At 43.3% G+C, this 16550-nt stretch overlaps 1 protein-coding gene across 1 annotated transcript in view; it reads left to right on the forward strand.

Annotated features, from left to right (window-relative positions):
* The first annotated feature begins 7906 nt into the window (after positions 1 to 7906).
* Positions 7907 to 16550, forward strand: part of rtel1 (regulator of telomere elongation helicase 1) — a 52918-nt gene continuing 44274 nt past the window's right edge. The window contains exons 1-8 of the mRNA XM_041846107.2: positions 7907 to 8272; positions 8680 to 8878; positions 9153 to 9246; positions 9347 to 9428; positions 9829 to 9889; positions 10206 to 10281; positions 10943 to 11027; positions 11796 to 11861. Of these exons, the coding sequence (XP_041702041.2) occupies positions 8171 to 8272; positions 8680 to 8878; positions 9153 to 9246; positions 9347 to 9428; positions 9829 to 9889; positions 10206 to 10281; positions 10943 to 11027; positions 11796 to 11861 (765 nt within the window). The 5' untranslated portion in view covers positions 7907 to 8170. The remainder of the gene's footprint in view (positions 8273 to 8679; positions 8879 to 9152; positions 9247 to 9346; positions 9429 to 9828; positions 9890 to 10205; positions 10282 to 10942; positions 11028 to 11795; positions 11862 to 16550) is intronic.

Below are 16550 nucleotides of genomic sequence, written 5' to 3' on the forward strand. Positions count from 1 at the left end.
AAACACCTGCTCTGTGCGTGAATCTACACCTTTTTCTCCCTGAGTATTCATTACAGAGTCGGACTGCAGAGTGAAGGAAAAGCAGCCAACAAGTGCTCAGCATATGTAGGAACTCCTTCAAGACTGTTGGGAAAGCATTCCAGGTGAAGCTGGTTGAGAGAATGCCAAGAGTGTGCAAAGCTGTCATCAAGGCAAACAGTGGCTATTTGAAGAATCTCAAATATAAAATATATTTTGATTTGTTTAACACTTTTGTTTACTACATGATTCCATATCTGTTATTTCATAGTTTTGATGTCTTCACTATTATTCTACAATGTAAAAAAAATTGTAAAAATAAAGAAAACCCTTCAATGAGTAGGTGTGTCCAAACTTTTGACTGGTAGTGTACATAGGCAAACTGTACATGTAGGGATTCCTTAGCAATACATTGTTTCAGTTTAGTGGGTCAGGTTTAGCTCTGGTCCAGGGCGTTTGTGCGTGTTCCTCCACTCGTAGTGGAGGAATGTGCTCCACTCGTAGTGGAGGAATGTGCTCCACTCGTAGTGGAGGAACGTGCACTAACGTGGAGGAACGTGCACAAACGACTGGAGCAGAGCTAGGTCAGGTTGTGCTCTTCTAGCTTGTTGCACCTTGGAGCTCGAAGATGTGCTCTGTCATTTTGGGATAAAAACACACACAACAGTGTTAAGCAAGAATGTCTGGAGCAAGAATTGTTGATATGAGTTTTGTTGTTGTGGTCGATTCAATCTTGAACTGGAATCTCCTTCTGGATACTGATTGCAGGGCATGGCAAAGCTTTCTGTCTGTGAAAGAAAATATCCATGAATTTCATGAAAATGTCTATTGTATTTATATGAAAAGTGTCGTTCCAAAAGCTATATCCACCAATTTTTCACATTTGTGTTTTTTCATCAGAAATGATTGCTTATGGGTACTTTCATGTGTGTGTAAAATATTACTGTTATAGATTTTTTATTAATAGATTTCAGATGTGTATTAAAATGGGTTTTGTTGCAAAAACGCTATTTATCCATTGTTTAGCTGGAATGGAATGTTCATGTCCTGTATATTTGACTGTGATATGTGGTTGATGAATTGACAAACTGTAGGTCGCTCTGGATAAGAGCATCTGATTAAAATGTGAAACGTTAATATTTTACATACAGATCTATAGTGCTGTATTGATAATTCATTTGTACAGTTCTTTATTAAAAATGTAGGCTAATTATTTTTCACAGTTCACTGTGTAAAACTTAGCAGTACTACTTATTTCTCTCAGTGAGGTGGATATATAGCGTTTTGCAACAAAACATGATTATTTGTCTCTCAGAAATGAAACCACCAAGTGATAGATTAAAAACAAATACATCTATGCCATTGAACAACCCAATAACTGTATACAGTTGAAGTCTGAAGTTTACATACATCTTAGCCAAATACATTTAAACTCAGTTTGTCACAATTCCTGACATTTAATCCTAGTAAAAAGTCCCTGTCTTAGGTCAGTTAGGATCACCACTTTATTTTAAGAATGTGAAATGGCAGAATAGTAGTAGAGAGAATTATTTATTTCAGCTTTTAATTTTTTCATCACATGCCCAGTGGGTCAGAAGTTTACATACACTAAATTAGTATTTGGTAGCATTGCCTTTAAATTGTTTAACTTGGGTCAAATGTTTTGGGTAGCCTTCCACAAGCTTCCCACAATAAGTTGGGTGAATTTTGGCCCATTCCTCCTGACAGAGCTGGTGTAACTGAGTCAGGTTTATAGGCCTCCTTGCTCGCACATGCTCTTTCAGATCTTTCCACAAATGTTCTATAGAATTGAGGTCAGGGCTTTGTGATGGCCACTCCAATACCTTTACTTTGTTGTCCTTAAGCCATTTTGCCACAACTTTGGAAGAATGCTTGGGGTCATTGTCCATTTGGAAGACCCATTTGCGACCAAGCTTTAACTTCCTGACTGATGTCTTGAGATGTTGCTTCAATATATCCACATGATTTTCCTTCCTCATGATGCCATCTATTTTGTGAAGTGCACCAGTCCTTCCTGCAGCAAAGCACCCCCACAGCATGATGCTGCCACCCCCGTGCTTCACGGTTGGGATGGTGTTCTTCGGCTTGCAAGTCTTCCCCTTTTTCCTCCAAACATAACAATGGTCATTATGGCCAAACAGTTCTATTTTTGTTTCATCAGACCAGAGGATATTTCTCCAAAAAGTACGATCTTTGTCCCCATGTGCAGTTGCAAACTGTAGTCTGGATTTTTTATGGCGGTTTTGGAGCAGTGGCTTCTTCCTTGCTGCGCGGCCTTTCAGGTTATGTTGATATAGGACTCGTTTTACTGTGGATAGAGATACTTTTGTACCTGTTTCCTCCAGCATCTTCACAAAGTCCTTTGCTGTTGTTCTGGGATTGATTTGCACCAAAGTACGTTAATCTCTAGGAGACAGAACGCGTCTCCTTCCTGAGCGGTATGACGGCTGCGTGGTCCCATGGTGTTTATACTTGCGTAATATTGTTTGTACAGATGAACATGGTACCTTCAGGCATTTGGAAATTGCTCACAATCCTTTTTCTGAGGTCTTGGCTGATTTCTTTTGATTTTCTCATGATGTTAAGCAAAGAGGCACTGAGTTTGAAGGTCGGCCTTGAAATACATCCACAGGTACACCTCCAATTGACTCAAATGATGTCAGTTAGCCTATCAGAAGCTTCTAAAGCCATGACATCATTTTCTGGAATTTTCCAAGCTGTTTAAAGGCACCGTCAACTTAGTGTATGTAAACTTCTGACCCACTGGAATTGTGAGACAGTGAATTATAAGTGAAATAATCTGTCTGTAAACAATTGTTGGAAAAATTACTTGTGTCATGCACAAAGTAGATGTCCTAACCGACTTGCCAAAACTATAGTTTGTTAACAAGGAATTTGTGGAGTTTTAATGACTCCAACCTGAGTGTATGTAAACTTCCGACTTCAACTGTATATGAACCCCATGCCTTATCTTGTATTGAGGTGAACATCCAAGTGTCTTGTTTTCATTAAATAAACATATTCTTTTTCTAATTACCTACTTCTGGCTGGCTTTTTTAGATCGACTTTTACAACGAATACATTATGTCTAATTAAGCAAAAAGGACTAGTGGTAGATGGCCAATATACCACGGCTTATGCATGACGCAACACATAATGTCTGGATGCAGCCATTAGCCGTGGTATATTGGCCATATACCACAAACCCCGGAGGTGCCTTATTGCTATTATAAACTGGTTACCAATGTAATTAGAACAATAAAAGTATTGTTTTGTCATACCCGTGGTATAACACAGCTTCAGTGGCGACCCGTCATTCAGGGCAGGTGGGGCAAAGTGTTTTTTTTGGGGGGGGGTGTTGCTTGTTTTGCATTTTATTTGAGCATTAATACATGTCACATATCAGCTTGCAAACAATGTAAAAAATAAATAAAATAAAAACATTCCTTGAGTTAATAAAGCCCCCATACAAACATGGTCTCTTTTTTGCTTTCTTGATTAAGGCAGCTCCAAAATTCTGGTGTTTCAGCCTAGCTCAGTGCTTTCTGTGGTGGTGGGGCAGCCAGCGGAAAATACGAAGGGTAGGAGTTGGTAATGTTCTCTAGTTGCGCCGTGATTGGCTCAGTGTTCTGTAACTTATGGGGACAGTACGTCACTGCCAAATCTAAGGGTAGAGCTCGAAAATTCAAGCCCCTTGGGTGCTGACATAGAGTTACATTAGAAGTGCCCATCCAAGAAGGCTCAAGGTCATTGGCCACAGATAAAATGACGTCAAATCACGTTATATCTACAGTAGCTTTGATTGGACTGATCATGTCAACATCATACTTTCAAAATCTTAGCTAGCAGTCATCATCATGAATCAAGTCGACAATCTACTAGCAAATCATTTTTAATCCTTGTCATATGAAGAGAAATAATGAAGATAAATTATAGATAAAACGTATCGGTTGTCACGATCGTCGTATACAGATGAGGACCAAGGCGCAGCGTTGCAGACGAACATACTCTTTATTTATGATACACGATCAAAAACAACAAAACGATAACGTGACAGTCAATGGTCAAACACACACCAACACAAACAAGATCCCACAACCACTGTGGGCAAACAGCCTGTTTAAATGTGGTTCCCAATCAGAGACAACCAGCCACAGCTGACACTCGTTGCCTCTGATTGAGAACCACACTGGCCAACATAGAAATGAAATACATAGATCTACACACCCTGGCTCAACATAACAGTGTCCCCAGAGCCAGGGGCGTGACAGTACCCCCTAAAGGCGCGGACTCCGACCGCGCCAACTAAATTCCACAGGGGAGGGACCGGGTGGGCACTCCGCCTTGGCGGCGGATCCGGCTCGGGCCTGATCCCCACTCCCTCTCCAACCCCCCAAAGTACCCCTGGTCCGGTCTGGCCCCGCTGGCCGGAGCTGGACAGCACACTGATGGAGCGGACTGCTCTAGCTCCGCGTACAGCGTCTGACCGGTGCGGACCAGGCACCAGTGGAACAGGCACGGGCCGTGCCGGACTGACGACGCACACCACTGGCTTGGTGTGAGGAGCAGGAGCGGGCCGAACCGGGCTGGCGACGCGCACCATTGGCTTGGTGCGGGAAGCAGGAGCGGGCCGGACCGGGCTGACGATGCGCACCCCTGGCTTAGTGCGTGGAGCAGCAACGGGCCGGACCGGGCTGACGATACGCACCCCTGGCTTGGTGCGTGGAGCAGGAACGGGCTGAACCGGGCTGACGACTTGCACCCCTGGCTTGGTGCGAATGGCAGGAACAGGCCGGACCGGGCTGGCGAAGCGCACCATAGGCTTGGTGCGGGGAGCAGGAACAGGCCGGGCCGGGCTGGCGAAGCGCACCATAGGCTTGGTGCGGGGAGCAGGAACAGGCCGGGCCGAGCTGGCGACGCGCACCGTAGGCTTGGTGCGAGTGGCAGGAACAGGCCGGGCTGGGCTGGCGACGCGCACCGTAGGCTTGGTGCGAGTGGCAGGAACAGGCCGGACCGTACTGGGGACACACACCACTGGCCCTACACCGGGATCTGGAACGGGCCGGACCGGACTCGTAACACACCCCAGTACCTCTCGCCGTGCCTCTACACCTTCCTTCCCCTCTTCGACCAGTGGCCCCCGTAACCTGGCGGCCTCCTCTGCCAACCCGCTGGGCTGCTCTGTCGCGGTCTCCTGCTGCCCCGTCGTCCACGGCGTTAGCACCCCCCTAAAAATGTTATGGGCTTCACTCCTACCCGTGGACCAGGTCTCCATACTTTTTGCCAGCCTTTCGCCCTTCTGCTTCCACGTCAAGCCCCTCTCCTCCTCACATGGCTTGACCCAGTCGAGGAGGCGAAGGAGATCCGCTAGAGATCTCTCAGGCGATGGCTCCTGGACTTGCTGCTTGGTCCAGTCTTGGTGGGATCTTCTGTCACGATCGTCGTATACAGATGAGGACCAAGGCGCAGCGTTGCAGACGAACATACTCTTTATTTATGATACACGATCAAAAACAACAAAACGATAACGTGACAGTCAATGGTCAAACACACACCAACACGAACAAGATCCCACAACCACTGTGGGCAAACAGCCTGTTTAAATGTGGTTCCCAATCAGAGACAACCAGCCACAGCTGACACTCGTTGCCTCTGATTGAGAACCACACTGGCCAACATAGAAATGAAATACATAGATCTACACACCCTGGCTCAACATAAAAGTGTCCCCAGAGCCAGGGCGTGACATCGGTGCTCATCGGCCATTGGACATAAACATTACACAACAAGTTGGAAATCGCAAATTCAACAATGAGTGGTTTGGAAGGAATCAGTGGCTATCTGCAAGCATTGCAAAGCAATCACTAGCCTGCTATTCAGTGGAGTGGGTGTGTGGTCCCAAATCTCGGTTTAAGGGTCTCTTTTCCAAGCTTAAAATTATTTATGCCGTGCTCAAAACAACTGTTAACTCAGAACTGGAAAATCTGACTTCAGTGAGTTCAAGACAACTGGGAACTCAGGAAAAAACGAGCTCCAACTGCGAAAATACGTTTTAAACCGTCATCCAACTCTGAATTGTAAGTCGGGAACTCGGGCCTCTTTCTAGAGCTATGACCTGAAGATCACTGACATCATCATAATTCGACCTTGTTTTTTCCCCCGAGTTCCCAGTTGTCTTGAAAGCACCATATATCCAGAGAATGCCAGACTTTGATGACAAAGTTTGATGACAACATTTGCCCAAGAAGGACCGCCGCGCCACCTTCCTGTTCAAGTGAGCACAGCACAACAAGGTGAGTCCAAAAATGTCTTGTATGCTGCTGCATAAATGATGTAATATGCCAGGGAGATATGTAAACTGTAGCTAAGAAAGTAATACTAAGTGTATGTAGTGTTGTAAGCTGTTGGTAGTCCATGTGCCTCACCCTAATAATTTGGTATATTTTCCGCTCTTAATTTCGCCTACTGTTCTGACTTGGTGGTGCACATGTAGCCTATAGCCTGCATTAGAGAAATGTAATCATCGAATATTGTAAGAGCTTACATTGTCTGCTTATATGCCCCCTTTATTTATCCTACGGTTCTGGCTTGGTGTACAGGGAGAACACTGTAAGAACGGCCCATGTTCTGAATTCTGTCGCTGTACTTTTCAAAAGTGCTGAACAAATAGTTATTTTGACTACTGTAGTGTCGAGTAAATGTTGCTAGTCATTGCTGCTAACAAAGGAGTCCGCTCATACTGAACCTTGATCATACGTTTTATTCATATCACAAGATTTCAGCATAAGTGTACAGGTGTCCAGATCACCCGGAGAGCAGTGGTTCCCAAATTGTAATGTCTGCTCTAACCTCTTCTTCGTTTAAACCCAGTATATATAATCTTCCCCAAAATATGGGTGGCTCCCTCTACTGTCCAATCCCCTGTCTACAACACACAGACTTCTCTGTCCCATCCGGGGTGTCACACTAAAACAATTCCCTCTGACACTAAATAAACATCCTCTCAGGTTCCACTGAAAAACATTAACAAAGTCATAATCTTAATACACTACACTACGCCCGTCCTAGCTCGCTCATTAATGTCTTAATCAAAATTACGGATTCCCTCTTAAATGACCTTGATGTCACCTTATGCCATAGTTTGTACATCTCAATTGTCAGTAGAAACCACATTTGTTTAAGCAAGTCAGCCATATCAACTATCTATTTTTTAAAGGCAGTAAATGAGGCTGAATGAACTGTTTAGCTGCCAGACAAGGCTCCGCTGATAGCCAGGTGTAGCAGTGGTAAGGTGTTGGGACTGCTGTTGGTACTCTGCTATTAGGACAGCTTCATGTAAGCCCTAACAGTTTGTGGGCACCGTTTGCCACCGTTATAGTGCAATTAATGTATTGTTTAGTGTTGTGTAGTGGTTTTGCTGGCATGTATCCCCATGTTTTTGCTTTTTTGCCCCACCAACATTTACATGCTAAAATCGCCACTGCACGGCTTTCAGATAATCAGCATTAAGGGTTCGAACCACCCGGTTTGTAAGGGGCTTTTTATCATTTCTGGGTGCTCTGCTAATTTACAAGAGAGAGCATACCTCCTAGTATGTCTGTCTGTCTCTGTGTGTGGTTGTGTAGTCTACACTTCTGTATGTGCGCGCACAATGCCTTTGATTTCATATTAATGACACTGCCGGACAATGTCACAGACATTCTGATGTGAATAAAGACTATAAGCATTGGCCTGTATACAATTTGACTTCAAGCAAACACATCAACAGTTTGGGTACATAATAATCTAATGTCCATCGAGTTAGTAGATGCTCGCAAAATAGAGGAGCCTATCAAGAGGCAGCAAAGAGCCATGCCTTTGCTTGGAATCTTTGCGCATGTGTGAAAGCAGAGAGCTCGCGCCAAGCATGAAAGTAGAACCGCACTAACTGTCTTTCATTCCCATGAATTGAATTCGGAGAGATACATCAGCCAAGGAGCTCCATACATGTTTAGTTATGTTTCAAGTGTTGACCAGTTCTTGACAGCCAGTACGTGTTAGGTTGCTTTAGCTAGAGAGCCAGCCAACTGTTGTAGTTGGCTAATCTGCTAACGTAGCCAGCTAGCAAACTGCGCGAGCCTGCTGAAAAACGATGCCTCCACTGACTTTGAAAGGGATAACTGTGGATTTCCCTTTCACCCCATACGAATGTCAGAAGGATTATATGAGCAAGGTGATTGAGTGTCTACAAAACGTAAGTGTGCTTTATGGGCCTTCAAACATGACTATCTTGCTATCAAAGTTAGCATGCTGTCTAGGAAGTTTCTTTTTTGTGAAATGTCATTGGCTGTCGGGTCAGATTGACAGATGAGGAGGTGGGTTTAAGATGGGGTCAGTACTTGTAAAAATACATCATCATTTTGGAGTCAACATGCTCAGACAAATACATTAGCTAGCTATCAACATCAATTAATACAAAATAAATAATAATACGATTATATATTTTTTGGGTCTAACGCAAACAACCTAGCGACAGTGGAAATATAAATTCTTAATCCCCATGTATGGACAGTGGCTACAAACCAACACAGATTCTCAGCAGTGCAAGGGGAACGCTATTGAAACTTTTTGATTGAACACATTTTAATAAATCTATTTCAGAAGGTAAATGGTGTTCTGGAGAGTCCGACAGGCACGGGTAAAACCCTATGCCTGCTGTGTGCCACCCTTGCCTGGAGGGACTACTTCAAAGACACCATCTCTGCCAGGAAGATAGCAGAGAAGATGGGAGGAGCAGAGCTTTTCCCCAACACACCATTGGCATCGTGGGGGACTGCTGCAACAGATGGAGACACAACAAGTATGGGCACCACACACCTGGCATCTTCTGTTCTGGAATGAAAATTGGCTAATCTATCATATAACTGCCATCGCGAAGTTGCTGATTGCAAAATATGCAGTCCAGTTCACATAGTTTGTATCAGTATTGATCTGATGTTGTTTTCTTAAAACACGTTTTATACATAATACATTTTGGGTTTTTTAGTAGATCACCATGCTTTTATATTTACACCTGTATGTTAATACTTTTTGAATACTTTTTATGATATTGTTGTCCCTTTTTTCCCTTGTAGCTTATTATACTGATATTCCAAAGATCATCTATGCATCCAGGACACATTCTCAGCTGACCCAGGTCATTAATGAGTTAAAGAACACTTCCTACAGGTAAGCTCATTCTTATTAATCATACAAGACTCACACCCATGTGTACATTGTAATTATCGTCAGTGTTAAAATGGTGGTGGTGTTGTTTTCTGACTTTCAGGCCCAAGGTGTGCGTGTTAGGATCCAGGGAGCAGCTTTGTATTAACCCGGAGGTGATGCGTCAGGAGAGCAACCACCTTAAGGTACAGAAGGGATTTAATAAAGTATGAGAGGTGAGCACAGCTTGTGATGAATCAACCGTATTAGGATGGACAGTAGAGGTGCAGTAAGCTTCTGTCAACGTGCAATTGGTAGATGTCAAGTCAGAATGTGTGAGAGGCATCAAATGAGTTTGTGTTCTGTCTTTACCAAATCAGTCTATACCCTGTTCTAATCACTTTCCTGAATCCATATGTTTTGCTTCTACAATACATGATTTACAGTTTTAAATCTTTATGGTATAAATAACACATTCTGTCCTTTACAACTTATTTTTATCCCATCTCTAAGCACCATAAATATACATGTTAGACATTATTTTTGTGATTTCACAGCCTCAGTTGATGTATCCTGAATCTGATTGACATGGTATTCTCTTCCCAGGTTCACATGTGTAGGCAAAAGATATCCACCAGGTCGTGCGTCTTCTACAACAATGTTGAAGGTATGTGTGTAAAGAGATTGAGCGAGGATGGCTCATACCACAGAATTAAATAGAACACTAATATAATATATTACACTAGTAATATCTGTATCTTTATGCCTGAAACTGTCTTTAAGCAGTGGCTTTTATTATCCTCTATGATTGAGGACATTGACAAAATCTAGTCAAAACAAAGTTCATAAGCCATTGTGTTCAGCTGCCTCATACTTTATTTTTTCTTCCCCAAGATAGTAATTGTCATTGACCAATAGTTTAATTATTTAAAATGCCTGCAATTAAATGTGAAATATAATCTTTGATTTTCTTCCATCTCCAGAGAAGAGCATGGATAAAGACCTGGTGAACTCCATTCTGGATGTTGAAGATCTGGTGAAAGCTGGCAACAAGCAAAGGTCTGAAATCTCCCATTCCACCCCTTCTTCCAAACCCCTAGCTTTACCAGCTTCGCTACAAACAGATACCATTAGTCTTGTTTGTGGAGGGCATATTGGAATATTAATGTCTCTGGAGCATTGGAGCTGCAAATGCTGTTTCAGGGGATGCCGGTTGCCAGATATGAAGGCTTTGAGTTATAGCTGGAGCCATCAGTTACAGTATGGCAGCCCACTGGATTCCCTCTGAAATGCCACCCACACTGGCAACTAATAGAAACCTGGGAAACAGGAGGATGCATAATGTTTTAAAATTAATTTGTCTTGCAATTCAGATAGGCAGGGGGTGTAAGGACTAGAGGCAACCTTTTGGATGTAGCCATATGGGAGATGTAATTATTCACTCAACTACAGTTGTTGCCGGGGAGGTTTAGTTTGAGACTATTGTGTTTTACAAGATCGTCAATTATTTTCATACTTATTAATGAAGATTGACTGTGCCTATCACCTTCTATCCAAACCACACTGAACTCATCTGTTTTTTCTCTCCGCCGTACTCTTTCATCACGCAACCATTTACTTATTTCTGGAGAGGTCTTTTAATATCCCTTTTGTGGAAATGTATTGGTTTACTGGAGCATCCCTTTTGTTTCTTTGTCTCACAGTTGCCTTGTTTCCCTAGGGTCTGCCCATACTACCTCTCACGCTCCTTGAAACAGCAGGCAGAAATCATATTCATGCCTTACAACTACCTCCTGGACCCAAAGGTGAGCCAAGGTTTCCTCTGTGATTCTGAGAATGCGGAGGCCACATATTTATTAGTGCACACCGTAGCAAAATGTTTTGCACCAAGCACAAAAACAAAGGTTTCTTATTGGATAAGTTAAGGTATTCTCTCCCTCAAGTCTGTTTGGTGCCAAGTGAATACGACCCTGATGCGTGAGGATGCACAATAATTTCTCCCCAAAAATGGTCTTGACCGTTCTTGAGCTTTATAGTACTAGCAAGTCATTTAGTGAATCAAACGAGAATTCACAGAGCATACAGTATATCCAATGCTACCAAGTAAGATTTGTTGACTAATCAGTTGACTGGTCCCTCATGGCTTTGTTGAATCAAATTTAACTGCTCATTATGATGTATTATTGTTGAATCACACTAAAGAGATGTGTGGCTCTTTTCTCTCTCTGCAAAGTTATGATGCAATATTTTAGATTTTAGTTTCACCCAGTTGCTTAATAGTACTACAAATGTAGGCTTTGGAGAAACTGCTGTGTCATGCCAGCCTTGAAAGGGTCTGTAAGTCCTGCTTTTACGTACTTGGTCCATCTTACTTACAGCACAATAGTTTTTCATGTGCTAGCCATTAAACCCCTGTCAGGCTTATTTTAGACTGCTATATCAGCATGTTTTAGTCACAACATAGATGCAAATAGAATACGTATTGGCTTTATAAATCTTGTAAAGGAGATTTTCACAATAAAATGTTGCTCTTATCACAATTAATTAGACATTTGTTCCTCATTGCTTGACAGAGTCGCAGGGCGCACAACATTGAGTTGAAAGGGGCAGTGGTCATTTTCGACGAAGCGCATAACGTGGTAAGTTGGACAACAGGTCTCCTTGGTTTATTCATGAGCAATCTTTTTATTGTATCTTTATTTAACTAGGCAAGTCAGTTAAGAACAAGTTCTTATTTACAATGACAGCCTACACCGGCCAACGCTGGGTCAATTGTGGGCCGCCCTATGGGACTCCCAACCATGGCCGGATTGTGATTCAGCCTGGAATCGAACCAGGGTCTGTAGTGATGCCTCTAGCACTGAGATGCAGTGCCTTAGACCGCTGCGCCACTCGGGAGCCCTGGAGGTCATTGATAATTGATGATCACCCTCCTTCACCCACCACCCTTTTGAAACATCTAATAAGTTCCACAACGATATAAAGCATTCAGCCTCTCCTAAAGGAAAAGTCGATTATCCAAAACACTTTTTTGGCTAAATGCCTTCATCGGGGCACAATAGGAAGATACATTTTGTATAAGAGGATGTTGATGGGGTACATTGCAAAGTGTGTACACAGTTCTGAAAAAATATAAGTAATACTGTTAGACACAAAAAATACCACCAACACATTTCATCAATATACACTCCTCTACGTATTTATTTGGAAAGTAAAGCTACATCTTTTAATTTGTCTCTATACTCCAGCATAATGGATTTGAGATCAAATGTTTCACATGAGGCGACAGTACAGAATGTCACCTTTTATCTGAGGGTATTTTAATACATATGTTTTACCCAAGTTTTACCCCTTCAGGGTCATGTTCAATAAAGCACACTGTAGCAAAACATGAAATTCAAAATAATTCTTACTGGACAATTTCAGGTAGTACCTTGTCATTTCACTACCTTTTCCACCCTACTGAACAACAGTGGCTTGCAAAAGTATTCACCCCCCTTGGCATTTTTCCTATTTTGTTGCCTTACAACCTGGAATTAAAAGGGATTTTTTTGGAGTTTTGTATAATTTTTTACACAACATGCCTGCCACTTTGAAGATGCAAAACATGTTTTATTGTGAAACAAACAAGAAATAAGATTTAAAAAACAGAACTAGAGCGAGCATAACTATTCACCCCCCCCAAGTCAATACTTTGTAGAGCCAACTTTTGCAGCAATTACAGCTGCAAGTCTCTTGGTGTGTCTCCATAAGCTTGGCACATCTAGCCACTGGGATTTTTTCCCATTCTTCAAGGCAAAACTGCTCCAGCTCCTTCAAGTTGGATGGGTTCCGCTGGTGTACAGCAATCTTTAAGTCATACCACAGATTCTCAATTGGATTGAGGTCTGGGCTTTGACTAGGCCATTCCAAGACATTAAATGTTTCCCCTTAAACCACTCGAGTGTTGCTTTAGTAGTGTGCTTAGGGTCATTGTCCTGCTGGAAGGTGAACCTCCGTCCCAGTCTCAAATCTCTGGAAGACTGAAACAGGTTTCCCTCAATAATTTCCCGGTATTTAGCGTCATCCATCATTTCTTCAATTCTGACCAGTTTCCCAGTCCCTGATGATGAAAAACATCCCCACAGCATGACGATGCCACCACCATGCTTCACTGTGGGGATGGTGTTCTCGGGGTGATGAGAGGTGTTGGGTTTGCGCCAGACATAGCATTTTCCTTGATGGCCAAAAAGCTCAATTCTAGTCTCATTTGACCATAGTACCTTCTTCCATATGTTTGGGGAGTCTCCCACATGCCTTTTGGCGAACACCAACCGTGTTTGCTTATTTTTTTTTCTTTAAGAAATTGCTTTTTTCTGGCCACTCTTCTGTAAAGCCCAGCTCTGTGGAGTGTACGGCTTGAAGTGGTCCTATGGACAGATACTCCAATCTCCGCTGTGGAGCTTTGCAGCTCCTTCATGGTTATCTTTGGTCTCTTTGTTGCCTCTCTGATTAATGCCCTCCTTGCCTGGTCTGTGCGTTTTGGTGGGCGGCCCTCTCTTGGCAGGTTTGTTGTAGTGCCATATTCTTTACATTTTTTAATAATGGATTTAATGGTGCTCTGTGGGATGTTCAAAGTTTCTGATAATTTTTTATAACCCAACCCTGATCTGTACTTCTCCACAACTTTGTCCCTGACCTGTTTGGAGAGCTCCTTGGTCTTCATGGTGCCACTTGCTTGGTGGTGCCCCTTGCTTAGTGGTGTTGCAGACACTGGGGCCTTTCAGAACAGGTGTGTGTATATATACTGAGATCATGTGACACTTAGATTGCACACAGGTGGACTTTATTTAACTAATTATGTAACTTCTGAAGGTAATTGGTTGCACCAGATCTTATTTAGGGGCTTCATAGCAAAGGGGATGAATACATATGCACGCACCACTTTTCCGTTATTTATTTTGTATACTTTTTTGAAACAAGTAATTTTTTTTATTTCACTTCACCAATTTGGACTATTTTGTGTGTGTCCATTACATGAAATCCAAATAAAAATCAATTTAAATTACAGGTTGTAATGCAACAAAATAGGAAAAACGCCAAGGGGGATGAATACTTTTGCAAGGCACTGTATCCTGGTATATCCTATTAAAGCCCCTCCAGCCAGATCCAGTGTGGCAGCCTTCCGTGAGAGAGCCTGAGAACAACCTGCTCTCCTCTGGGTGTTATGCAATCTGGCCACTGCCTGATCACACACACACCGCACTGCAGTCAGTGTTCCCTCCCTGCCTGCCTTTTTAGACGGCAACCAGATCGGAGTGGGGGACGGAATAGAACATGGGGAGGCGAGGTGCGAGTCACGCAAGGCTGCTGCCGCCCAGCCTCCTGGCACTAATACGAGCCCCTGACTTTGCAATAATAACCCAGGAGTCATATGCTCCAAAACCGACTCCTCATGGCTACCAAGAACAAACGTCGCACAGCACTATAACATTGTGGAACGTGGCAGAAAGAAATGTCATGAATAGAGTTCTTATGATTCCTTATTCTACATGTCAGTCAGAGAAGCATATTTGTTATGCATAGTACATTTGATTTGTTTTGATTTATTTTACCCTCTTTTTTTTTTTTTTTCTCACCAATTTCGATCTTGCCTCATCGCTGCAACTCCCCAACGGGCTCGGGAGGCGAAGGTCAAGTCATGCGTCCTCCGAAACATGACCCGCCAAACCGCGCTTCTTAACACCCGCCTGCTTAACCCGGAAGCCAGCCGCACCAATGTGTCGGAGGAAACACTGTTCACCTGACGACATAGGTCAGCCTGAATGCGCCCGACCCGCCACAAGGAGTCGCTAGAGCGCGATGAGCCAAGTAAAGCCCCCCGGCCAAACCCTCCCCTAACCCGGACGACGCTGGGCCAATTGTGCGCCGCCCTATGGGGCTCCCGATCACGACCGGTTGTGATACAGCCCGGGATCGAACCTGGGTCTGCGCTACTCGGGAGGCCCAACATAGTACATTTCTATCCACAATGTTTGCCTACTGAACGTGGCCCTGATTTGGCTTCTCCCCTGTGAGGAAAAACTTCCATTATCATCATTATGAGTCAGCAGTAGTTTCCTTCAGGGGATTGCAGTGAGGCGTAGCACTCTTCACACTGTTGGCTTTCCTTTACAACTATTGTTTATGACTGTGTGGAGAGAGTAGAGCTATATGTATTTCAGTAAGGCATCAGCGACAGTAGCTGTAGTCTGTTTTTGTGAAACTAAAGAGCAGCCATTAAATGATTGTCAGACAGAAACTGCACAGCACGAGCATGACTAAGCCAAATGATGGAGATCTGCATCTGCATCCATCGTGTGTCTACACTGCCAACCCTAATCCCCCCAAGCCCCAACTTCAATAAAAAATTTATAGGAAGGAAGAAAAAACAACAACCAACCAAGTTGATTTATTTCTTATATCTCCATTTTCATTTAAGGCACACATTGTTTGCTTTCAGTGGCAGCCTCCTGTCTCTCTCTGTATCCTCCTCCAACCCCACCGCCCCATCCAGGAGTTTGAAGTAATTACTACTTTGAGAACAATCTGGAAGGCTGCCAAGTGGCTGGCTGTTGTCTCTTCAGCTTCCCTCCAACTCTGATGGGCTACTGCAGTACTATACAGCGCATTCGGAAAGTATTCTGAATGGCCCCGTGTAGCTCAGTTGGTAGAGCATGGTGCTTGCAACGCCAGGGTTGTGGGTTCGTTTCCCACGGGGGGCCAGTATGAAAAATGTATGCACTCACTAACTGTAAGTCGCTCTGGATAAGAGCGTCTGCTAAATGACTAAAATGTAAATGTATTCGGACCCCTTTTTCCACATTTTGTTACGTTACAGCTTTATTCTAAAATGGATTAAATAAAACCATTTTCCTCATCAATCAACACACAATAACCCATAATGACAAAGCGAAACCAATTTGTAAATCTTTTTTTTGTTGCCAATTTATAAAAAAAAAAAACGGATACCTTATTTCGGTAAGTATTCAGACCCTTTGCTATGAGCCTCGAAATTGAGTTAAGGTGCATCCTGTTTCCATTGATCATCCTTGATGTTTCTACAACTTGATTGGAGTCCACCTGTGTTAAATTCAATTGATTGGACATGATTTCGAAAGGCACACACCTGTCTATATACGGTCCCACAGTTGACAGTGCATGTCAGAGCAAAAACCAAGCCATGACGTCAAAGGAATTGTCCGTAGAGCTTCGAGACAGGATTGTGTCGAGGCACAGATCTGGGGAAGGGTACCAAAAAATGTCTGTAGCATTGAAGGTCCCCAAGAACACAGTGGCCTCCATCAGTC

The sequence above is a fragment of the Coregonus clupeaformis genome, chromosome 24 (assembly GCF_020615455.1).
Source record: "Coregonus clupeaformis isolate EN_2021a chromosome 24, ASM2061545v1, whole genome shotgun sequence".
Taxonomy (NCBI): Eukaryota; Metazoa; Chordata; class Actinopteri; order Salmoniformes; family Salmonidae; genus Coregonus; species Coregonus clupeaformis.